General features: G+C 38.0%; 1 protein-coding gene across 1 annotated transcript in view; it reads left to right on the top strand.

The window, feature by feature from the left end:
* NR6A1 (nuclear receptor subfamily 6 group A member 1) overlaps positions 1 to 25,334 on the top strand; it is a 214,178-nt gene that overhangs the window by 9,197 nt on the left and 179,647 nt on the right. The window contains exon 2 of the mRNA XM_040631869.1: positions 23,377 to 23,418. Coding sequence (XP_040487803.1) covers positions 23,377 to 23,418 — 42 coding nt within the window. The remainder of the gene's footprint in view (positions 1 to 23,376; positions 23,419 to 25,334) is intronic.

The following is a 25,334-nucleotide window of genomic DNA, read 5'->3' as shown; positions in this document are numbered from 1 at the left end:
GTTTATCACAGCATACTGAATGCAGACACACATAGGAGAATCTAGCTGCCAGAATTAAGCCAGATGTTAGAGATCACCAAAAATATAAAACAATGCCATTCTTCTCACCAGTTTTTTTGTTTTGTTGTAAAATAGCTATTTTTTATTAAAAATGTTATTTATGTAACGTGATGGATTTGTTACTTTTTTTTTCATAATACCATCTTTATTTTATTTATTTATTTTTTTAAAGATTTTATTTATTTGACAAAGACAGCCAGCGAGAGAGGGAACACAAGCAGGGGGAGTGGGAGAGGAAGAAGCAGGCTCCTAGCAGAGGAGCCTGATGTGGGGCTTGATCTCAGAATGGCGGGATCACGCCCTGAGCCGAAGGCAGATGCTTAACAACTGCGCCACCCAGGTGCCCTGATGGATTTGTTACTTTTAAATGAATAGATATTTTTAAAATTTTGTAGTTTTCTAGCATGATAAATTATCGATTGATAGGTATAACTCATAAACATTAGTTCTTTGAGGTCCTCAATAATTTTGAAGAACGTGAAAGGGGTCCTAATCACTCAGACCAAAACTATGTGAGAACCCTGTTATAAATGAAGGAATCAGAGATATAAGAAAACGGTGACCTCACAAGATCCTATTGTTAGTACTTTGTTACTTTGGGTTGTCCTTTTCTTTCTTTTTTTTCTCTGTAAAGGGACTGCAGAGGGGGAAAGAAATGAAAGAGTTCATATTTTAAGTTTTCTTTGCTTGAGACTAAGTGAAGTGTGTCATAGTTCACCCTCACTGAGTTCTCTGATAAGGCTTTTGTTACCTGTTACATGAAACCTGTTGCTTAACTGCTAATTATCTTGTGGTAGAAATTTTCCAACAGAACCTGTTTCCTCACTAAGGGGAAATTGTGGAAATAAATCTTATGACACACAAATTCTTAATAAGAGTCATTCCTGTAAAAATAGTGGAATATTTACATGGGATTTAAAAAGATCCTATCTTGCTTTTTAAAACTTCCAAGAATAGCTTGCTTGTTTGCTTTCAGACAAGTTTGGCTTTCATTGAGTCTTTTAAAGTTGTGATTTTTGGCAGTGTCATTTTGTAGATTGGTTTGCCTTTTAACCTGGTTTCCACTGAGGGAGGTGGTAATAAATCCCGTACAGAAGAAGCATCTCCTTTTCTGGTCTAAGAATATACCCTTTCCTAGTGTGAGTAACATTTTAGTGTAAGTCAATTACTGTGTTGTTAAAAGAGTTAGGGATTTACTCCTAAGGGTAGTTGCTAGGTAGAACTCATTCTGTAGTGAGCTTGCTAGCAGAAGAAATGTCACATAACAATGTAAATAACAATAAGGAGTTACTGGATCAGAACTTAAGATGAAGCTTGGTGGGTGATAAAAAAGATCAGTGAGATATTTGGGCTTACTTCCTTGAGAGCTCTGTAATTATCTTGATGTTCTTGGAGTTTCACATAATGTACCTTTTAAAGCATTTTTGTATTCTGTGGGGGTTGCAGCTTAGTCATAAGATACAAGTCTTTCCTTTTTCATTTTAATACTTTATTTCAAGTTTCAGATGAAATTCTTAAATTAATGATTCATCAATTGAGTTAAATTGCTTTAATTACTTAAATTAATAACTGAGGCAGATTATTTTTTCTTCCATATTCTTGCTTTACTCTTGAAATCTAACCTGTCAGGAGACTTCCTCTCTAGCCTTAAAATCCTTCCTTCAAAATCCCTTTTTAGCAGGATAATAAACCACCTGGGGGAAACCCCCCACTGATATCTATTTAGAGGGCTTTGTTTTTTTGGAAGTGGCAGTAGTTTCTGTCAGGGAGGAAGGATTTTGGTTAGATGGTGTGAGAGGGTAAAGAGCATGGACTCTGGAGTGTGGCAGAATAAAGATCACAGCTATCTGACTTTGTCACTTGACTTCTCTGAACTTTGGTGTTCTCATTTAATAATTATAGCAGCTAACATTTATATAATATTCTAAGCACCTTACATGTATTAACTCAGTTTATCCTCATAACTTTATGAATTAGGTGTTCTGTTATCCTCTTCCTTTTGGAACTGTGGAAACTGAAGCCCATAGAGATTAAGCCCCAAATTTTATAGTTAGTAACATTGTAAATAATTGTCTCCTAGATTTAATTCCTTCCCACCTCCAGTTTATTAAGGATTAGTGACAAGGTCTGTAAAGTGCCAAGCAAAATGTCTGTCCCAAAGCAGACACTTGTGAATCCAGGCCATTTATAGTTGTTGAGGAGGCCCAGAACTCCGCTTCCTGTAGATAGTCGCAAGATCCACTTTTAGAATTCCAAGTGAGTTTTTTCTTTCTCTCATGTTGGCTTTAATAAGCCAACCAGAAACCAATTTTGTGGAGTCAGGGACAATCCTTGGTGGCCCAAAGGGATGCTAAGGGAAGAAGGGGTGTTGAGCTACTCAAGGCAGGGATAACATATCTTGTATCTGTGTCCTCAACACTAAGCACAAGGAATTGGTGTTTTATGATTGTTGAATGAATGAATGAAAGAACAGTTAGGCCAGGAGTCTATCTGAGACCTTTGAATTTGAGTCCTTTGCTGGTAGTCAGAGAAACTCTACAAAACATATGGGAGGAGAATGATGTGCTTCTCCGTCACTTGGAGAAATTGGGCCAATATCTATGTCAAGCAGTGTGTTAAAAGCTAAATCCAAGGTTTGATGGGCCCTTGAACCAGAATGTAGTTTCTGCTTGGAAATGTGGCTCTCCTTGTAACTAAAATGACTAGATACACCAGATTAAGATGAGATGGCCAATAAACTCCTGGCTGTTTGACTGCATTGGGGAATTCAGTTCAGGAAAAGATGGCTTTGTCACTTGTACCTTTTTTTTTTTACTTTTGCCACACAAAAGCTGGCTATTGGAGAAGAGGAGAAATTTGAAAATGGATATAAGAGCCAGTTGTCCAAAGCTTGTAAAATATAGAAAGTGATTTCTTAATAAGGAGAGATACAGTGAGAAAAATGTGGCAGTGTGGATTTCATAGATTATGGTAGCAATATGGTCTGAGTAGGAAAGGACTTGAGAGAAGAGGCCAACCAACCACATTGTTTGGGAAGGTAGGATGCCCAGGAACTAGTTGATAAGGCTTGGGTTTTGCCTAGGTTCTGATTTTAACTTGTTACAAAGTCATCTGTATGTCACCTATAAAATGAAGGAGCTAAATTAGATAATCCCTCAAGGGATTTTCCAGCTTTATGATGGAACGAATTGGGTAAAACAGGAAGTTGCAATTTAGGAGAGCCCTGCCTATAGCAAACAGCTATGATATAGCACACATTATCTGGGAGGATTTTGATTTCAGATGCCGTTCAGTCATCACTCAAAGAACGTTTGTATTTGCCATACATACTCTGTTTCCCTGTTTTGACTTTAGAACACCTGGCTGTGTGATAGTCTGTAGGATCACATAATTTACATGCAAATTCCATTCTCTGTGTGCACTTTTATAGAAATGTTTACAATTAAAGTTCTAATGCTACAATTTATAATGTAAACTTGAAATTAGATGTAGAGTTTTTTCTTTTTAAAATGATCACTTTTCTTCACATTTATAACCCCTCCATGCTACACTTTCTCTTTTTTAAGTACAATTTCATTCATTGAGTCAAACCTATAGTTAATTTCAGTTTTTCCCTCATTCCTTGTAAGTAGATTATTATCTGCAAAACTAATTCAACATTGATAAGAGTCCTGTCCTTTTAAGATTAAATGCCCTGCATTTGAGAACTTGGATTCATTAAGGAAAATTGCAAAACTTCCTTACATGCTGTAAAAAGGGAACCCAGCAGGAAAGGGGCAGCAGTGCATGGGGGAGGGGAAAATGGGGGGGGGGCGGTAAGCAAGGGAGCTGCAGTTGAAATATTCATCAATCATTTTACTGGCACCAGGAAACCAATCAGCCTTTTAGAGGAGAGAACTTAATCAATCACCTAATGTGGGAAATTACAATTGCTTTCCCACACACACAAAAATATTCTCTTACTTGCTGACAGATCAAATCTGAAAGATAGTTGGGCTGGCCAGAATCCAGAGGTAACCGAAAGTACTACTGTGATGAAGAAATGCATTTAACATTTGAAGATAAAATTTCCTGTCTGTTTTGAGTCTGTTCAAAATATTTAACGTGAGTTTGCTTTACATACAGTATGTTCCATTAATAAGAAAGAATTATTGAGCACATATGGGTAATACAAAGTATGTGAAATACTGTAGATTTATTCTCCAGTGCTAGTTTAAGGAGCATAGATGGGGCTCCTCACTGGAGAATATCCAGTGTTTCCAGTACTTCATTTGGAAAGCAACTTTAGAGCATTGTCTAAGGGACACATCCTGGGGAACACAGTTGGAAGTGCTTGCGTATAAATAAAAGCAGGAGGGATTTAGCTGTATATTGCATTTAGATTTTAAGTGGTGTTATCCCTGAACTGTGTTCTTGAATTGCCTATGGCCCTTAGATACGAGGAACCTAATGTTTTTAAAGTTAGAAATGCATGATCATTGTAGAAGACACAGAAAATGAGGGGAAATTACATATATTAATCTTGCCTCCAAGTAACTTTCATTAACATTTTCTTATTTTTCTTCTAGACTTTCTTCAAATTCTAGTTTTTTGCTTGCTGTTGTAATCATATAGTATATGCCATTATGCTTCTTGTTTAATTTTAAGCTTTTTTTGTCATGTTATAAACTTTACTCATTCAACATGAATTAAAACTGTTACTAGTATATCACAGCCCATTGTTTTTTATTGTTGGACATTTCTCACTTTATAACAATACTGCTTGGACCATTTTGTGCTTTCTTTTAATTTGGCTTATTTTGGAGGGATAGATTTTTAGAAGTATGTATCTGCCTCATTGTACCTTCAACAACCAGTTCAGTTTACACTAAGATATCTTGTATGCTGACATCTAGCTCTATTAGCAGTACTTTTTTTTTTTTTAAGTGCCTCGTGCTCGAGATATAATTGAGACCCTGTGATAGGCTATTCTGTTCTCATTTTTTATTTTTTAGAGAGATAAAGTCATTCCCAATGCCTTTTGTCCCCTGAATCTTTTAGATTTCTGGCACCAGGCCTCCCATGCACGTTGCTTTCCACCCCCACCTCCACCCTACTATCTCCAGCTTCATCAGAGGAGTGTTTAGGGACCCTTCTGAGGCTGCCTTCTTTCTCTTATAGATTATTAGGGAATGGGTAGCAAAGAGACTTTTGAAGGCTTTGCTGGTTGCATCTAAGAATTTCCGAAGGTTGGGCTGTGTGTGTGTGTGTGTGTGTGTGTGTGTGTGTTTCTCTCTATTCCAGTACAACTGTATCACCTTCCTCAAAGTCTTGAATAGATCTGGAAACTTACACTGAATTTGATTAGAAATTAAATACATGGAAAGAGAAGTTGAACTTGCATTCCTTTAGAAATCTGCATAATCCTCCTGGGTTCCTCAGTGGCTTTTATCCTGATCCTGCATAGGGTTTGATAGTGAAAAAGAACTAAATAAATTTTGTGCTAATTTGAAAGGAATTCGCAGTTTTTAAGAGGGCTGGTTTCAGAATGGAAATAGTAACATTTTGGGAGGCTGGCTATCTACAAATTTTGAATTAAAGCATAAATTGTGTTTGCTGAAATTATAGAGTCTTCTAGTAATTTGTAAAATTATGTTGATTGAGGGTAAACACAAATGTTTGAAGATCATTTGCTCTGCTTCTTTGTTCTCACCGCTGGTGGTCAGAGAACTTGCAATTTGCCAAGACAGTTTTTATAATGCTCTTTAATAAGAAAGTGAATAAGCCAGCTGCTCTTTCCCTTAACTATACCAATTGCAAACCTCCTCGAGTCCTGGTTAGTAATTAAAAGCCTTGAGATGACCTTGAATCTAACTGAACTAGGAAAAACTGCATTGAGTTAAATTTATAGCGTTTGTTGATTTCAAAAGAGAGTAGGAAGAATCGCATTCTATTTGCTAAAAACATTAAAGGTAGCCTTGGGTGGTGCACATTGAAGATCAGAAATAATAAGAGGCACTATTAAGGTGCAAAAGAGAGGCCTGGAATGGACTAAAAGGAATAAAAATTAAGTTTGTCATCTCTTCGTTAAGCATTTAAAATATGTACTTGAAAAGCTTTAAGATAGGGTGGCGTTTTTCAAACTGTCAGTCTGTGGTATTCAGATTTGTTAGAAGATCTGTTCCCCCCCCAATCTTAACATCAAAGAGATGTTTGAACCCAATGGGAAATCAACAAATGTTTAATGCTTTTTAAAAGTAAGAGTGTAATTGGTTCTTTTTTTTAAAAAATATTTTATTTATTTATTTTAGAGCATAAGATCATGAGTTGGGGGAGGGGCAGAGGGCGAGAGATAAGCAGATTCCCTGCTGAGCAGGGAGCCAGATACGGGGCTCAGTCCTAGAACCCTGGGATCACTACCCGTGCTGAAGTCCGACACCTAACCAACTGAGCCACCAAGGTGCCCCGTAATTGGTTCTTAAAATATTTTACAGGAGTGGGAACTTTGTTAGTAAAAATTGGATTATACTGAGGCAGTATAAAAGCAAAAAAATTAATATTTTGTTTTTTTTATTTTTTATTTTTTTAAATATTAATATTTTTAAAATACTTCATATAATGGGCCATATCATAAGATCTATGAATAGAGAATTGTTTTGCTTACCAAAAAGGGCAGAGTACATTTTTAGTTGTTTAGAGAGCCTGGAACTACTACCTTATTGATAGAAGGAAACTTGAAATTGTTGCTGTTAAGTCAAGTTTTATGTGTCAATTGGTGAGATAAGACATGCCTTCTAGCATCATAAATGTAATAAATCCTTGAAGAGTCCAGTCATAAGGCAAATAGTTTGAGCAAGCATTATTGTCTTATATTAGATCTTATAGGTTTTAGGATTATTTTGGTTCTTACATTTATTTAATGAGACTAGCCTACAGTTTGATAAAAATAATTGATTATAAAATTGTATACTTCTGTGTGCGTGAGAAAGAGAGAGAGAGAGGGAGACGGATGCACCAGGGTAATTTAAAGGTTGTGCTGTACAGTCGGGATTGCCAGTCTGGGATCCTTGAAGATGGTAATGGGGATTCTCAAGCAATTGCAGTTATTTAAAATTTGATCTGAAATCATTTGAGAAATAAAGTTGTCCAGGCTAAATAAATAATAATATCTTTTGACTTTTGCCTGAAATTATTCCAGCTTAGTCTGGCAACACTACCACTCAACCGTTGAATAGCAGATAGAAATTTTTGCAGAAAAGGGTAAAGTAAGTATTGTAGTATGGTAGACAAACTGCCTTGGCAATTAAAAATGATTTCAGTGAATTGTTATTGTGATGTAGGTGTATTAGATCATGAGCTTCAGAGTTAGACCTGGCTTTAAATCCTGTCTAATCTACTTTTTTTAAAAAAAGATTTTACTTATTTATTTGAGAGAGAGAGAGAGAGAGAGAGTGGGGTGAGGGGCAGTGGGAGAAGCAGACTCACTCCTGAGCAGGGAACTTGATGCTGGGCTCCATCCTGGGCTTAACCAACTGAGCCACCCAGGTACCCCTAATCTACTTTTGTGGAGGTTTGGGGGGGAGGGGTAGTGGGAGTGAAAGAATGTTAGAATCACCACACACTCAGATTACTAGTGAATGAAATGATGTAGTGTGTGAAGAACCTAGAGTATGGTTTATTACTTTAGGAAGGTTATTTAACATTTCTCAATTTCCTTATCTGTAAGTAAGGTTAAGACCTTCTGCTTCATAGGTAGGCAAGCTAGTTCACCAAAATCCAAGTCATTGAAGCTAGTTTGCCAATGTCCAGTTTACCCAATATGTAATTCAATTAAAATCAATTTGCTGAATCTTATTTGTAGAACTTAAAGATTTTGTTGTCACTCTCCTACTCCTTAATTACTATCTTACCATTTCCCCTTATTCTCCCCTTTTCTTGTACCCTATCTCTCCCCCATCATCTGCAGCCCAGATCCAGGCTGTATCTTTCCACCAGCAGAGGTCCCCTTTCTGCCCTAGTTCTTTGCAGCCACAGCTGCAGAGAGCTGGGTAGAGACAAACTAACATTATTGAAAATGCTCCTATCCTGTCGATCTTAATTTGGCAGAAATATTTAAAAGCTAATTAAACTGTCCCATTAATATGAATTGTTATAAACTATATAAATAGTTAAAACAAGTTTTTGGAAAATTTAGAGATCTGGCTATTGGGAGATTTGGCCATTTAATGAATTGACTTGGAACTACCTCAGAGGTATGTTTGGAGAAATTAGGGAATATATGTAAAAAGCGAATATTACTGCACAGTGGTTGGAGTTCAGTAGGTACTCTGTTGGGGTTTCTTTTCCCAGAGCACTTCTACTCAGGGAATTGGAGCGCCTCCCCCTCCCCCTGCCTTCCCCACCTGCCCCAATTTTCTCACCTGTGGGTTCTAGTTGGACAATAGCAAATGTTGAAGTGATCAAGTCTGGTTTATGGACCACCTAGTGACTTCCCTTCCTCTTACAGCGTTGTTGAATTTGCCCAAATGAAATACCTTCTTTTAGCTTGGACATCTTTTATAAAATGGCCTTGCCTTTGGTACCCTTTGGGGTCTGATTTCTCATTGATTTATGGTATGTATCACTTTTCTGAAACAGTTTATTCCTAGTCATTTGTAACTAGAATTACGAGCCTTAGAGAGTAAACTGTAGCTTTATGAGGGTAAAACGCAAGGCCCGGTCCCTGGAGGTTCTTGGTGGGACATGTCATGATTAGAGTAAATGCTTTAAGGAAGCAGAAAGCCTTGCTTCCCCACCGCCTATCCCAAGCCTCTCTAGAGGTCTTTAAAAAGGCTTTCTGGTAATATCCTTAAAAAAGGAAGGGAAGAAATGATTGTTGAATGCTCAGTGTGTGCCAGGCACTGTACTAAACTATCTAATGTAATCCTTTCCACAACTTTTCGTTGCTAGGTGGTGACAGTCCCATATTACAGAGGAGTTAACTGAGGTTTTAGTGTTGAAAATAACTTACCACTACTTATACCACTACTCCACCAAACCAGTATTTTCCGGACTTTAGTCTTTCTGGTATCCTTATCATGATTTTTGTCATTTACTACTGTATTGTTTATTTAATATTTTAAATATTGTGTAGTTAAATACTTTGCAACCCAAAATTTACTTTAAAAGGAAATTTTGTTATTCTAAATGGAAAATTATTTGCCATAAATACAAGGTAACAGTAAAAAGTAATGAAAATAATACTGTGTTAAATTCTAGCTAAGATGTCTGCCCAAGTCTCTGTGGTCAGGCCTTTGTTAGAAAGGGAGATTAACAAGCATTAGAGAGACAATGGACAAACTAGTACTAAACTGAGGTTTTTCTTCTGATGTAATTAGAAGGATTGAAAAAATTGAAAAGGTAACAAACAACTTTGGAATGTTTTAAAATGCTGTTTGTACCACTTAAAATCTTCCAGTGATCTCCTCACTTTGGGAAATGCTGAGTAGGTGATGGTATGCTGATTTTTCTACATGAGCAAACTGTGGGGAGGAAATCTGTTCAATGTTGAACCCGTAGTCCCACAGACCTTGTCTAGGCACCCATCCCCACCACCCCTTTCCTTCTCTCCTTCCTCCCTTCTCATCCTTCCTCTTCTCTTGTCCATCCTGTAGGAGAATTCAGAAGATTTTAGATGGATTTTTCTGATTTTTTTGTTTGTTTGTTTAACTGCTGTGAGACAGGATTTCATCCTAAGGAACTCAGGTCTTTCTCCAAACATTGCATTTCTTGTGCTTACTGGATTGGGTGTACAGTATGCAGTAATTTCGTAGGTATTGTATTCCTATGTAAAGTATTTGTGGAAATAAATCTAAAGACATCATAAACCTTCTTTTGACTATTAGTTAGATAATGTTGGAAGGGTAAGTTTGAAAAAAGATACTGCCAGCAGTTTTGAAACAGTTATCTCAAGTGCAATAAAAGGCAGTTTCTCTGATTTTTGTCTTTCATAGTTTTGTAATTTATATTTGCAATAATTATAAATTTAATTAACATTTTATTACATTATGTTCCAATGTAGACAATAGGTACTTGATATAACTGTCATAACTGGGGTCTAGACTATGGTTTGAATTTTTTAAAGTCTGTTTTAAAAAGATTATTTACATTTTAATTTGATTTTTATTTATCTGTACAACTCTCTGAATAAGAACTTTTTTTTTTTTTTTTTTTTAGGATTCTATTTATTTGAGAGAGAGAGAGAGAAAGTGTGCGCACACATGGGTTGGGGTTAGGAGCAGAGGGAAGGGGAGAAACAGACTCTCCCGCTGAGCAGGGAGCCCGATGCAGGGCTCGATCCCAGGACACTGGGATCATGACCCAAGCTGAAGGCAGACGCTTAACTGACTGAGCCACCCAGGTGCCCCAGGAAAAACTTGCTAATATCACGTTTTTCTTACTTAATTTTGTATTGTGTTAGTTGCTACAAAAGGAATTTTGTAATCCTATTGTTGAAAAAGTTTGTTTTACTAGTTATTGTACAAGAAAAATACTTGGTTCTGAATTGTTTTTTTTGTTTTATTTATGTGCAGTAATCTCTGCACCCAGTGTGGGGCTCAAACCCACAACGCTGAGATCAAGAGTTGAACTTTCTTGGGTTGCCTGCGTGTCTCAGTTAAGTGTTCGACTTCTGATTTCAACGCAGGTCATGATCTTAGGGTCATGGGATCTAGCCTCTTGTTGGGCTCCCGGCTCAGTGTGGAGTCGGCTTGAGATTCTCTCTCCCTCTGCCCCTCTGGAACTCTTGCACTAGCTCTCTCTCAAATCTTAAAAAAAAAAAAAAAAAAAAGAAAATTTGCACTCTGTACCAACTGAGCCAGCCAGGCGCCCCCTGAATTATTTTAAATAGCATCTTTAAAATTCTTCATTGAAACATTTTGTACTTGGAAAGAAATTATGAGGAATTTTCTTAGAAATCACAGTTATGAGGGGCCTCTGGGTGGCACAGTCAGTTGAGCATCTGACTCTTGGTTTTGGCTCAGGTCATGATCTCAGGGTTGTGAGACCCCTGGCTGGGGCTCCTAGCTCAGCAAGAAGTCTATTCAAGTTTTTCTGTCCCTCTTTCTCTCTGCCCCTTCCTGTGCTCAGTCGTGCGCGTGTGCTCTCTCTCTCTCAAATAAATAAATCTTTAAAAAAAAGAAATCACAGTTATGATAATATGCAGATCTATAGATAATAGGCAGAATTTACTTGGTGACTTGATTTTCTTTTATCTTTTATTGTACTTTATGTTATATAATGTCTTAAAATATTTACTATGGATTCTTGATAAATCATCCTGTGAAACCTATTCCTAATAGGTGTCTAATCCCAGGGACCAGGCTGGTGTAATGTACGGCAGGCCATACTTAGTTCAATGGATATTTTAATGAAATTTTTCTAATACTTGGCATAAATCAAAATATATGATTCACTACTCTATGACATTTTGAATCCAGGGTTTTAACCCAGAGCTTAGCCCAGGGTCGGATATGTCATTATGCTTCGGTATATGAAGTAACGGAAACTTAAGACCAAAGAGTTTGAAATTTTGTTATTAAGCTCAAATGTGCTCTCATTTAGAATTTTACCACTTAAATTTTAAACAACAAAAACTTGATTTTCCTGTCGTCTAGAGTGTACATTGAAATATTTGTGTTCTTCCTGCTAAAGAGAAAACTTTTTGTCTTAAACTGATTCTTAGTTGAATTGTATATTTATGTGTAAAATTGGCCAAATTAGTACTTCATTTGTGACCATTGTCTTTCTCTGAAAATTTTGTAGTTAAGGGTTTTATTTTTTCTTGATCTGAAGTTTATTGTGTACTTGGTGCTAATTATGTATAGCAGTCTTGCAAGGGAAGTAACATTGTCATTTTTGCAGATAAGAGAACTGAGAGCATTTAATGTGACTTGGCCCATTCAGTGGGAGAGATGGGATTCAAATCCTGGTCTAATTCCAGGACTCACACTCCTGGAATCTCAGCACTCGCTTCTGGTAGAGGAGGATCCTAAGGGCCGTTTGTACCTTAAAGAGTCGAATATTTAGAAGACATTGCTTTAATAGTGGATGTAAAATATAAAACCAAGATTCAGGGGCACCTGGGTGGCTCAGTCAGTTAAAGCATCTACCTTCAGCTCAGGTCATGATTCCAGGATTCTAGGATGGAGCCCTGCATGGTGGTGGCGATGGGGTGTCCCTGCTCAGTTGGGAGTCTGCATCCCCCCCCCCCTCGTGCTCGCTCGATCTCTCGCTCTCTCGCTCTGCTCTCCCTCAAATAAATAAAATCTTTTAAAAAAATAAGATAAAAATTCAGAGTACTGACTCCTCCATTTTTTAAGGCGTGGGGACAGGTGTGCTCTTTGAAAATTATTTGCTTGAAATTCTTAACCTTTTTTCTTAACTGGTTATGACTTTTTTTTCTTTAAGATACCTTTATGTGTTTCCAAGGAAAAGAACAAAATCCAAAGCCAATTTGTGGTGTTGAAGAAGGATGTTGTGGGGTTTAAGATAGATCCTTGCCAACAGGGAGGCAGTGCTGGCCCTGGGCATGTGACACAGAATCAGATCTCTCTGTGTGTAATGGGAGGGAATTTTCATACTTAATGCCTTTTTAGGATATAAAGCAAAATAGCATTAGGCTATTTAAATACTATTTGGAACAAGATAAAAAGTGAGTAACGTGAACTAAAAACATGAAGGCTAACATGGTAGAGGCCGTAAGTAACCAGTGTGTCTGCGCAGCTTCAATTTCCAGGTCAGCTTGTATTTCATTCTGCTTTGTTGACTTTACAGATATGCTCTCCTCTTATGACATGGTTAGCCAATACTTGCTTCTGAATATTATGGTCATTTTGACTTATTCAGGAATGTGAGGCATATTCAGGGAGAGGATTGCTAATGTCAGAACAGCTATGTACCAAATAATGGGGTCTTCCTCTGGAAATCTGAAATTCTCAGTATTTCACTTAGTTTTGAGATATAGGGAAGCAAAAATGCTACTTTAATGCTATGTTTGTGCTAATGTATATGCATGATAATGCTGGGAGAGGAACTTTACCTCTAACCTGATAGAACTTCCAACAGGTATAAAAAACTAAGGAAGGGTGCATTATGCGATGTGATTAACTAGATTTGCTTCAGGTTTGAAAGAGCCTGGGGTGAAAGGTTAAAGATGTTTTATCTCTTTGCTGTCACACAATGGATTTTTGAAGCTGGGAGATGAGAGATGGCAGTGAGCTTTAGGCAGTAATGACTAACTAGTGTGTCAGAAAGATTAGTGCCCAGAATTGTGTTTCTAATATAAAGTAATTTAGAAATCATTTAGAGAGGGGTGCTTGGGTGGCTCAGTCAGTTAAGTGTCTGCCTTCAGCTCAGGTCATGATGTGGGGCTCCTGGGATCGAGTCTGCATTGGGCTCCCTGCTCAGAGGGGAGTCTGCTTCCCCCTTCTCCCTCCGCTCCTGCTCTCTCTCCCGTGTCCTCTCCCTTGAATAAATACATAAAATCTTTTTTAAAAGAGTCATTTAGAGAATGTCTGGTAGGATTTTTTTCCTTTAAGTGGTCAATTTTTGAGAATTAAGCCAAATTATTTTGTTTTTAGGATTTCTTTAAATGTACATTTTTCTCTTTATAAAAGCAACTTATTTTCGATCAGAAAAGTAGAATGGAGGGAAAAAATCAGCTATATATAATTCCCACACTTAGAGATAATCACTGGGATAAAATAGACTAAAATGTGCTTTTTCGTGTATGTATATCAGAATAGCTGAGCTCATTCTGAGAGTACAATTTACAACTTTTTTTAAAAGTGGCATTTGCCCATTATAAAGTCTTGATAAACATTTAAAGTGCTTGCAAAATACCCTCATTGAATAGGTGTACCATAATTTAATTAGTCATTCTCCTGTGGTTGGATTTTTAAGTGGCTTTCTATTTTGTACTATTTATTTCTGGCCCTTTTCTTAGGGTATTTTTCCAGGATTGATCCAGAGGGACAAACCTCTTCAAGGCCCTTCATGCATCCGTGTTGTTCTGTTTTTATATGGGGGTTTTCAAAGAGAGTAAGGAAAAGGTACATTCTGCTGCTTGAGGGGCATCTCTTGGTTGCATCTGCTTCTTACTAATGGATTTCCGGAACAGAGCGACTTCTGTTCCATCAAACCATCTGTTGAGGATGGTATGGGGCACTTTCTAAGATGACCTCAAAAGCTTTCTGACCACGTTCAAACAAACTCCTGGGTCTGTAAGACTCTTTTTCAATTAGTCTTTAAAATGAATGAACAAGAAAATCTCCGTCCTTCTCCCTACTCTTGGTGGGAGCAACTTAAAATTTTTCAAAAGAAGCTAGTTCTTGCCTAATTATTTTACTTATTCATTTAAAGTTTTATACTTTGGGTTTCACCTGGTTGGTAAAGTTACTCTGGCCGCTTCTGACATGGACATCTTGGATTATTCAAGAGCAAATTTCTAAGTGGATCCATCTGAGGTGTGACTTTCTTCTTGGACTCTAAGGCCCTGCTGTTTTGGGTTTATTCTTTGAAATAATGTCCAATTCCCATCTATCAGGCTGTTGCAAAGCACATAAGTGCAAAGGTAGGGTTTTTATTAGCCCTACTACTCAAAGTACAAGTTCTTTTGTTTTGACTTTTGTGGCTCTTTATAAAGAGTAACAGAGTACGATAATCTCTTTAAATTTATAAGATGGAGATAATATTAGCTACTTTCAGTAAGAATTCATATAAAGCACCAAGCCATTGCCTGGCATATAATAAAGATTAAATAAATGGCAACTGACAGAGTATTTTATATATTTTCTTATATATATGCATTTCAAAATTTCTTTAACTTCTAGGCCAAATGAAGAGTTATCAATAATCCTTTCTGTTACTTTAGAGAACCAGAAATTGTAAAAGAAAAATGTCAGAGGTTCATCAGTACATGCCGTTTTCTGAGAAATGCCTGTACTATATTTCCATAGAAACACTAGTGACCTCTGACTTCTAAAATCAAATTGCCTTCCTAAACTGTTTTCACCTTCTGATTGTGGCCACAGCCTTGAAGCTGTGTGTACTGTTATTTTTTTTTAAAGGTCGTAAAATTGAAATGTCATAATCTTGGGCTAGCTTTTCTGCCTTCCGTCTGGTTTCAAGGCTGTATTTACAAAGCTAGAAGCCTGAAAAACTGGATGAAAGGTGATGCAGGTTGATTAGATGAAAGTTACTAATGTTTCCATAGAAATATAGATACTTCTTGTAAGCGACATTTAAGCTGAGCAAATATGTGGGTACAATAGGTTATATAATTGAGAATCCTTGGCTTCCCTTCCCCCTACTCTTTTTGGCCCCTAAGATTTCACATTAAAATGACATTGAGAAAAGGGCATTGTTTTTGTTGCAGTTTTTAAAATGGGACCTTGACATTTGTAGGTGGAGAAAAGGAAATATGACTTGAAGCTCTGCCAGCCAGCTAGCTTTTGCTGTGTGGACTTGTGGTGCTATGTCCCTGCATTCAAAAGCATTTTCTATTATTTCTGAAGTGTGGTTTGTCAGGTTGCCTATGAGAAACAAAAGCTAATGGCCCAAGTGGCACTCCACTCACTGGATAGAAAGGAAAGAGGCAGATGTGAATTTAGGCTCAGCCAATTCAAAGAAAAGTGTTTTAGTATCTGCTTAGGTCTGGGGCTAGCTCACAGGCTGCAAGCCTGGTCTGACTAGCTAATGTTTGCTTGTCTACCCCCCCCACCCCCGCCCTCCCCAATACACACATTTCTTCTCAGCCTCTATCCAAGCCATGCATTGTACCAAAAAGAGCCTAGAAGAAGTTGGGCAAGAGCCCTGAAAAAATAGGAAGAGTTCCTAGAATTAAAGGAGCCGAGGATGGTTTGCCATATTTATGTTGGCTACACCCACAGAGCTCTTTTTAAAAATTTTTTAATTTTTAAAAATTCCTTGTGCTTTTAGTTTCCTGGTTGACATTTTATTATTATTATTATTATTATTATTATTATTATTTTGGTTGAAATTTTAGAGCCATTGTATTGAAGTAGTCAGAGTTGGGCTGGCATTGACAGACTTCCTAGGTATATACATGTATTTCCTTTCCTCAGTGACTCTATTGCCAGTAGAATAAAAACCCAAAACTCCTCATGTATGGCAGTTAAAATCCTTTGTGATATGGTCCTGGCTGGGGCTTCAGTCAAATCAAATTACCAGGTAACATTCTGTTTCTGCTCTCTGTTCATGCCATTTACCTCCACCTTCCTTTGCATATGTTTCTTAAATAGCCCTGGTTGTCTGGTGAATGCTTATTCCTTCCACATGCCTCTAGCCCCATGGTTGCTGTTTCTGCTCTTTCACTAATATTGATCACAGCTACCAAGCTCTTTCCGCTGACCTAAGTATATTATCTCATTGAATCCTTACAACAATCTACAGATGAGGAAATTGACTCAGAGAGGTGAGGCCACTTTCTGAGCTAACGTAATTAGTAAGTTATGGTACCGGAACTCAAATCTATTCTGATATCAGAATTCTCTGTACTACTTCCCAGTTGCATCTTGTCCATCTCTCTCCATCTGTCTGCTATAGTGTAGGCATGTACTTAATGACATTTGAAGGAATAAGTGTATTTGCAGGCTGATAGAATTATTTTTCTGATAATATATATATACTTATAAATTGGATAGTAAATAACACTAGCCTAAGCATTTCTATATTTTGGTTTCTTTAAAGCTGTAACAGAATCCAAAAGGTGGCATAACAAGTTTAAAAAGAAGGATGACATCTTTTTAGTCTTACATTGTCCATCTTAATACGGACTGACCTTATGTAACTACTTTATTTAATTAAAATGAAATAAAGTTTAAAATTCAGTTCCTTAGTCACACTAGTCACTTTCCAAATGCTTAGTCACGTGTAGCTAGTGGCTACTGCACTGAAAGATAGAGAACATTTTCATTATTGTAGCAACATCTATTGGACATTGCTGTTCTAGACATTAAAGGCAGAGAATAGTGAAACTGTTATGTTCTCTTAGAATTTGATATTATGGTAAGAAATTCATTGTTGTGGCATTGTGGTTTAGTACTATTGCTTTTTGGAGAAAGCAGCAGTTCCTTAATATTTACTGAGCAGCCTTTCCTGGGATCCAGGGACATGTCTCAACTTTGGGGCTAGATTATAATTAGGGCTGAGACCAGATCTGACTGAAAGAAGGACACAAGTTTCATTGGGGACCGAATCATGATCAGAGGAGACAAGGCAGATTGGAAATGAATACAAATGATCAGAGCTGGTTGGTTCAGAAAGGACCAGTGAATGACTATTACATATCAGTACAAATCCTGGATAGAAATTTTTAGCTTTTTGGTGGGGAGTGTGGAGATGAATTTCTCTAGAAACTGAATTTATGGTCAGTGGCCCTATCATGATGTGGTGTTGGAAGCACAGGAATCTGGAAGCGCAGAGTTAGGGACACTAACTAACCAGAGCAATTTCAGAACCCTTTTAGACCCCTGACTTCCTTCTGGAAGTCCTGTTTCACTTCATACATTACGTCTTTTTTTTTTTTTTTAAGATTTTGTTTATTTATTCAACAGAGATAGAGACAGCCAGCGAGAGAGGGAACACAAGCAGGGGGAGTGGGAGAGGAAGAAGCAGGCTCATAGCAGAGGAGCCTGATGTGGGGCTTGATCCCATAACGCCGGGATCACGCCCTGAGCCGAAGGCAGACGCTTAACTGCTGTGCCACCCAGGCGCCCCATTACGTCTTTTTTTTTTTTTTAAAGACATTTTTTATTTATTTGAGAGAGAGAGCAAGCATGAGTGGGGGGGGGGAGGGGCAGAGGGAGAAGCAGACTCCCCACTGAGCAGGGAGCCTGGGCTCAATCCCAGGACTCAGATCATGACCTGAGCCGAAGGCAGATGCTTAACTGACTGAGCCACCCAGGCACTTCCATAGCTCACATTTAAAACAATGTGTAGAACTTGAATTACAGTTGACTGAGTGAAAAAAAATCAGATCTCTTTATTAATTTAAACATTTAATGTAATATTAGCAGGTTTGGTTTGTTTGTTTTTTGGATTTCGAAGTCAGTTTTTTCCCCCCTTGTCTTCAGAGGTTCCTGAAAAGCTCATAGATTCAGTCATTGTGTCTCTAGTGCCTAACTTGGACTTGAGTGTGTGTGGGAGAAGGAGGGGAAAGAATTGGAGACCTGACCTGAGCCCTGACATCAGAAAGGTAAGAGAAGGCTCAGGTGGAGAAAACTGTGTGTAAAGGAATGGAGACTAAAGGTAAAGAGGGTGTTGAATTTAGGGAGCTACAGTGTAGTACCGTGTGGATGGAATAATACACTGTTGGATGGGATGAGAAGCAAGAGATAAAAGCTGAAGTGGTAGGCAGATCATGAAGGATATACATGTTTTCTGTTTTGGGGAAAGATGTGATATTTGATTAGAATCGTAGAATTTTGCCTTTTAAGAGCCTCACTTTAATTTTGCCTGTGTGCTGCCGAGGCTTCAGAATAGACTGAGTGACTGGCATACAGTCATGTTAAATCTAAACATTCCTAGAGTAATATTTAACTTGATTTTGTAAGAGACACATTATAGATTAAAATTGACTATTCTTTCACGCTTAAATTTATTTACTGGCATTACCCATAGCTTTTATTTGTTCACATTTGGATAAAAATGGATACTCATAGTTTATTTAGGATCCTATTTTGGTAAATACTACATGATTTTATCCTCAAAATGGTAACTAAAGAAAAAAATCAGTAACTTTTTAATTTGTCTTTGTAGCCGGTCAGATTGAGGAGTCACTGATCTTTTTCTTTTTGCCAAATGTCTGTTGGAGAAAAGCTTGTCAACTGGATCTTCCTTTGTATTAAAGAAAATTCTTAGACTTCGGAGCCATTTATTGATGATTATTTGCCACAAAGTAGGTAATTTATGTATATTCACCAATATACATAATTGGTGAACAACTGTCAAGGTGACAGTTGAACAAGAGGATTATTTTTATCCCCATTTCAGGAAATAGGCCTAGGGTAGTAAATTAAATAAAAATATCGGCAAATCTGGGATTTGAATCCAACTCTAACTCAGACCTATGGTAAGTCAATATAAACTTTGCACTAAATTTCCGATTGCTGTGAGCACACTGACTTGGTGATACATACCATCTTAGGAACCTATCTGTGTTTCTTGTGTGTCCCTTTTTAAAACAATTTAAGTCAGTAGCCAAAGGCCTTGGATTTCTCAGAACATTTCCTAATTTGTTTAATGTGTTACGTTTTGTGAGGCAGATGGTTTTGGGGGTATGTCTGTGTATTTATATGATTTAGGAATCTGTTTTTTACTGAGGAACTCTGATATCCTTTGCTGTTGTGTTGAATGAATTGAACATATATTGGGGTTACTTCCAGCCATGATTTGGATTCTTCTAGCTAAGAATCATTTTGCTAGCTAGATCTGGTTATTAAGAATCTGGGCAAGACTCTGAGAATGGTAGCCAGATCCAGCCATTCATTCCATTGACTTGTTGTCAGAAGGTAGGATTAACATTGTTTTACATATCGCCTCAGGACTCCTGTACTGGTGGTCATCTGTAAAACCAGAGACAGCATTATTAGCCAGTGGTCTCACGGCTGGATGGGGGAAATGTAGATACAGTTACTGACATCCATAATCCTTGTGACCATTGGGGGAATTTGTTTTAGGACAAATATAAAGACTCCTCCTTTTCTCAGGGGGTAGCATGTATCTGGAATTGCTGCATCAAGCACTTTACAAGCTCAAAATAGTAAAATGTTCAAGAATCACAGCAAGTAACTGAAGTGACATTAGGGTTCCATCCCAGGGCTTTGAGGATGAAGTCATGAATGGATCAATAGTTCTGCTGTAGGGGCGCCTGGGTGGCACAGCGGTTGAAGCGTCTGCCTTCGGCTCAGGGCGTGATCCCGGCATTGCGGGATCGGGCCCCACATCAGGCTCCTCTGCTGTGAGCCTGCTTCCTCCTCTCCCGCTCCCCCTGCTGTGTTCCCTCTCTCACTGGCTGTCTCTATCTCTGTCAAATAAATAAATAAAATCTTTAAAAAAAAAAAAAAATAGTTCTGCTGTAAACTACTCTTTGCTACCATGGACATAGCACTGGATTGGATGGACCCTAGGGATTGCTTAGTAGTAGCTCACATATGTTGAGCTCTGACTTTGTTAAGTACTGTGAAAAGGCTTTATTATTTTTTTTATTTTTTATTTTAAAGATTTTATTGATTCATTCACGGGGGTAGAGTGAGAAAGAGCGTGCATGTGTTTGCACACAAGCAGGGAGAGGAGGAATAGGAGAGGGGGAGGGGGCGCCTGGGTAGCGCAGTCGTTAAGCGTCTGCCTTCGGCTCAGGGCGTGATCCTGGTGTTGCGGGATCGAGTCCCACATCGGGCTCCTTGGCTGGGAGCCTGCTTCTTCCCTCCCACTCCCCCTGCTGTGTTCCCTCTCTCGCTGGCTGTCTCTCTGTCACATAAATAAATAAAATCTTTAAAAAAAAAAAAGGGGGGGGGGAGAGAATCCTCAAGCAGAGCCCCCCCCCCACCAGTGCAGAGCCCAGGACCCTGAAATCATGACCTAAGCCGAAGGCAGATGTCCAACTGACTGAGCCACCCAGGTGCTCCTGTGCAGACTTTCACATGAACTATTTCATTTCTTTTAACAGACCTATAAAGTAGATCCTGTTGTTAATCCCAATTTATTGCAGGGTTAGGGGCAATCCTCCTTGGGTCATATGGACTGAGCGTGTAAAAGGGATAAGTCTCCAAAGAAAAATCAGGATGCCATTAACAGGAGAAGGGGGGAGTGATTGCTAGGCAGATAAAAGCAATAGATGTCCATTTTAATGATTTTTGTGTGTATTTTCTTTGTTTTTTTGACCCTCCGTTTGTGTTTGATCTGGTTACTTTGAGTTCAGAATATTGTTTGTTTTCAGAAAATGCATTAAGTTTTGTCCTTTCTTGAGACTTCTAGTATAGTTCTTTTCATTTAAGGTTCAGAATCTGAGGCCAGAATAGGGAGTGTCTTGCCTAAGTCATATCATTAAATTAAAAGAATTTAGGAGAGACCTAACTTTCCCATTATACTACCCTGCCTTCCCATGCTTTTCTCCTGTTTTTGAGTCAGTTTATAGTAAGTAAATACTTACTCTCAGTTTCAGTTTTGGCAGGATGTCCTGTATTGAACCCATGTTTAATGTTGAGTTATTTCCTTATTGCCTTGCATCTCTCTACAACTTTTCTGATTCCCATCACCTTCATGTATATAGAAAGGCTTTGAAGTTGCTTTGAAGTGAGCCTTCTCAGGCATCTTAGCCACTTTTAGCAGCTTCCAGACTCTGCCGTTCCAGGTCTGATTCCCTTATTCAGACCTTCCACACAGTTTTCATGCTAGACTTAGGTTTTCTAATTCTGTGGCTGTGATGTAGTGGTAGGTTTGTGTTTTCTGTATAGTTCATTCTGCATTTGTGCACCTTCCATAATGTATTGGTGACTGTTCTGGGCATAGAAGCAGCCCTGCAAATGGTGGAGCATGGTTCCTAACCTTGAAGAGCTCACTCTCTCATGGAGGACGCAGTTACTGAAATTGTTCCTGGGGTGCCTGGGTGGCTCATTGGGTTGGGTATCTGATTCTTGGTTTCGGCTCAGGTCATGATCTCGGGGTCCTGAGATCAAGCCCCATGTTGGGCTCCACACTCAGCATGGAAGTCTGCTCGTCCCTCTCCCTCTGCTTCCCCCCCCACCCCCTTCCCCTCTGCTTGCACACATGCGCTCGAGTTCTCTCTCTCTCTCTCTCAAATGAATAGATAAATAAATATCTTTTAAAAATTGTTCCTTTATCCTTTGGTGAATGCAGGATGGGCCTCTCCTCTTTTCCATGTTTCATAGTGGTGATTGATATTTGAGCTAGATCTTGAAAGATGAATAGGAAGGAGGAGGAGGAAGCACAGCTAGGCAAGAAGAGATGTGGCGTGTTTAGTGAATGGTGTGGTCCAAACGGTCAGGATTGCTGAAGACATTAAAAATTGTGGTGCTTAAATAGTGTCCCTGCTCTTTGAATACCTCTTTTCCACATGACTCCCAATGGCTGGTCTGGCTTACAGTGGCTTAGATAGGATGACAGAAAATGCCCTCACAGGGGGTAGGAAAAAAAGGAAAAAAGAAAGAAGAAAAAGAAGAAGAAGAAAAAAAAGAAAATGTTCTCATATTCCTCTAGTCCTAGTTTTGCTCCCCTTTTTTTTTTTTTTTAAGTAGGCCCCATGCTCAGTGTGGAGCCCAATGAGGGGCTTGAACTCACAAACCTGAGATCAAGAGTTGGACGCTTAACCAACAGCCACCCAGGCACCCCTGCTCCATTATTTTTGAATTGACCATTGAGATATTATAGTTGATGTTTATTGAACAGCTTCGTACTAGGCTTGTGAGGTGATTTGGATACACTTGTGAACACAACAGTCCAAGCCCCTTCTTCTGTAGAATAGTCTCATAGTGGAGTTAGACATTGAACAAGTAATTTCTTGTTGATGAGCGCACAGAATATTATACATAATTATAATAGGGTGCTTTGACCTTGTGTATGAGACAAGGGTACAAGAGGCAAGAGAAGCTTTTCTGAGGAAATATTTAAGCTGAGGATGAGTAGAAAGCAAACTGGAGAAAGTAGGCAGTTGTTCCAGGGAAAAAGAACTTTCATCAGCTACATATAGAATACCTACAGTATGTTTGCTCTTCACTATGCTTGATTTTTCTCCTCAGTGTGATAATTACACATGAGTCAGACAGATATAGCTCAGACTTTTTGGGCCTGAAATGGGCTTTGAGAGGTATTTATTCCAACCTGAACTGCATACTTATTAATGGAAAATTGCTTCCATTTGTGTGTGTGTAGGTAAAATTTTCAGCATTTGTGAAAATTTTAAGTAAAATTACCATTTGATATTTTTCATAAGCTCATATTTTACTTTCTTTTGGAAAATAATTGATAACGTTAAATAGAGCATGTCAGATATTTAATGAATTGTAATCTTTCTGTGAATTTTTATTCCAACTAATATTGGCATGCTTAGGTCTCATCACTACCTTGTGGTAAGTGCGGTTACTCTTTCCATTTTTTTATATAATGATGATAAAATGGAGGCTCAGGGAGGAATATACAGTAGGTAAATGTAATAGAGGTACGATTCAAATCCAAATTTGACTTTTCAGTCTGAATTTTTGAGTGACCTTAGAGTAATTCATGAATTATAATCGTTTTTCCCTATTGTTTTGTCTTTAGGTTTTTGTCAGGATGAATTGCCAGAGCTTGACCCAGGCACTAGTAAGTTCTGAATGTTCCCCAGTTTTTGTGAGTATGAAAAAGATGTGCGTATGTCCTTTTAAGTATAAAACTTGAGGGTGTCATTGGTGGCCATATTGACTCTGGTCGTATTTCACTTTCGTTTATAATTATGGAGAGGACATTCTATCTTTTCTTGTTATGCTTTCCTTTTCTTCTCATATTATTCAGTGGTCAGAAATGTAACATTTAGTATAAAATTGGTTTGCTAAAAATTTATTTAATGTTAATCTCCTTTCCCTGTTCTTCATTCTCCATGAAACCAACAACAAAAATTGTGCTTTCATTTATGCACACTTACAACCCTATATTCATAACCATTTCTCTAAAGTATTGACTGACTTTGACATATTTTTTTTTTTTTCTGAAATGACAGAGGGGTCGGGGAGGACATAATTTTTTTTAAAAGAGAGATTATGCTTGGTTTAGGTATTTGTACTCAATAACCTTTGTACCACCATTTAATTTCTAAAGCACTTTTATCTATATTAAGGTTAAGGTTACGGTTACGAGGGTGACTGTTTCAAGGTCTAATTAAATGATGCTTTATAGGTCTTTGTCTTAATCATAGATAATCATTGGTGTTTCCAGTTGTTCTCAAAATGTGGCATGCAATATTCTGGGATATGGTTATAGCTATTAGAAATAGGACATGGGAATATCCAATGTATAAAGACCTTGTTTTGCTATAATGCCAAAAGGTTGCATGATACATCAGAATTGAGAATTCATGAGATGATCTAGAGTTATTTTTCTAGTTCTGGTACTTTTTAGGGTCATGAGACTGGCTATTTGTCACCAGTCTGCTGTTGATATAAGTGGTAAAGTTTACCTTCTCAGCATCCTACTAATATCGGGTCTCTGAGGGTGTGGACCTTTTCATGTATTTTTCCCCACATACCTTAACAGTATAAAAATTCATGTTTGTTCAACTAATACTTAGTAATTGCAAGGCAAAATAAGTCCTACAATGCTTATCAAACAGCAGGCAAATAGAATTGTCTTTCTAGAAATTGTAAAGTTGAGTCAGCTTTGTAAGTAGTGCCAGTACCTCTGAGTGAACATAATATTTTCTCTTTGCCCTTCTCTTATGAATAGCCTTCATTTAGGAGGAGGAAAAAGGTAAATTCTTGAGTCGTGGTCCTTTTTTGGATTTTTTAACATTAGGAAGGACATTGAGATGCTCTGAAATCTTCCAGACAAAACTACACCAAAAAATGTCCCAGATAATTGAGAACTCTGTTAAAAATTGCATACTGTCTCTACTCCAGGCTTAGTTCTAGGTTCCAGCGATAAAAAAAGATAAGTCTGGGTCTTGTCCTCACGTATTAAGTTTATTGGAAAATATTTACTTGTCTGGAATTACTTGAAAAAGCATTTTTTATTTTTTTAAAGATTTTATTTATTTGACAGAGACAGCCAGCGAGAGAGGGAACACAAACAGGGGGAGTGGGAGAGGAAGAAGCAGGCTCCTAGCAGAGGAGCCTGATGTGGGGCTCGATCCCAGAACGCTGGGATCACGCCCTGAGCTGAAGGCAGACGCTTAACGACTGCGCCACCCAGGCGCCCCTGAAAAAGCATTTTTTAAACCTCTAATTTAGTACATAGTACTCAAACTTATTCTTCTTTTCTGCACTTAATAGCAATTGAAGATAGCTCCTGCCCATTTTCCAGGAAAGGCCCTCATTAAGATTATTATTGAAGTATTCTTCCTTCTGGGCCAAGTAATCCTAACTCATTTAACATTTCTGCATAGAATCTCTAGCCAGATGTGGTGATTTACACACCTCTCCATTCCATGAGAATAGCAGATATTGAATCATAATTTTATATATCAGTGTAGAGTAGGAGTCATCTAAAAAAATCACTTTTAAAAACTGTGCTTAGCTTATGTGGGC

The sequence above is a fragment of the Ursus maritimus genome, unplaced genomic scaffold, assembly GCF_017311325.1.
Source record: "Ursus maritimus isolate PB19 unplaced genomic scaffold, ASM1731132v1 scaffold_17, whole genome shotgun sequence".
In the NCBI taxonomy this organism is placed as follows: Eukaryota; Metazoa; Chordata; class Mammalia; order Carnivora; family Ursidae; genus Ursus; species Ursus maritimus.
The sequence above is the reverse complement of the archived record's forward strand: the minus strand, read 5'-3'. Positions and strand labels throughout refer to the sequence as shown.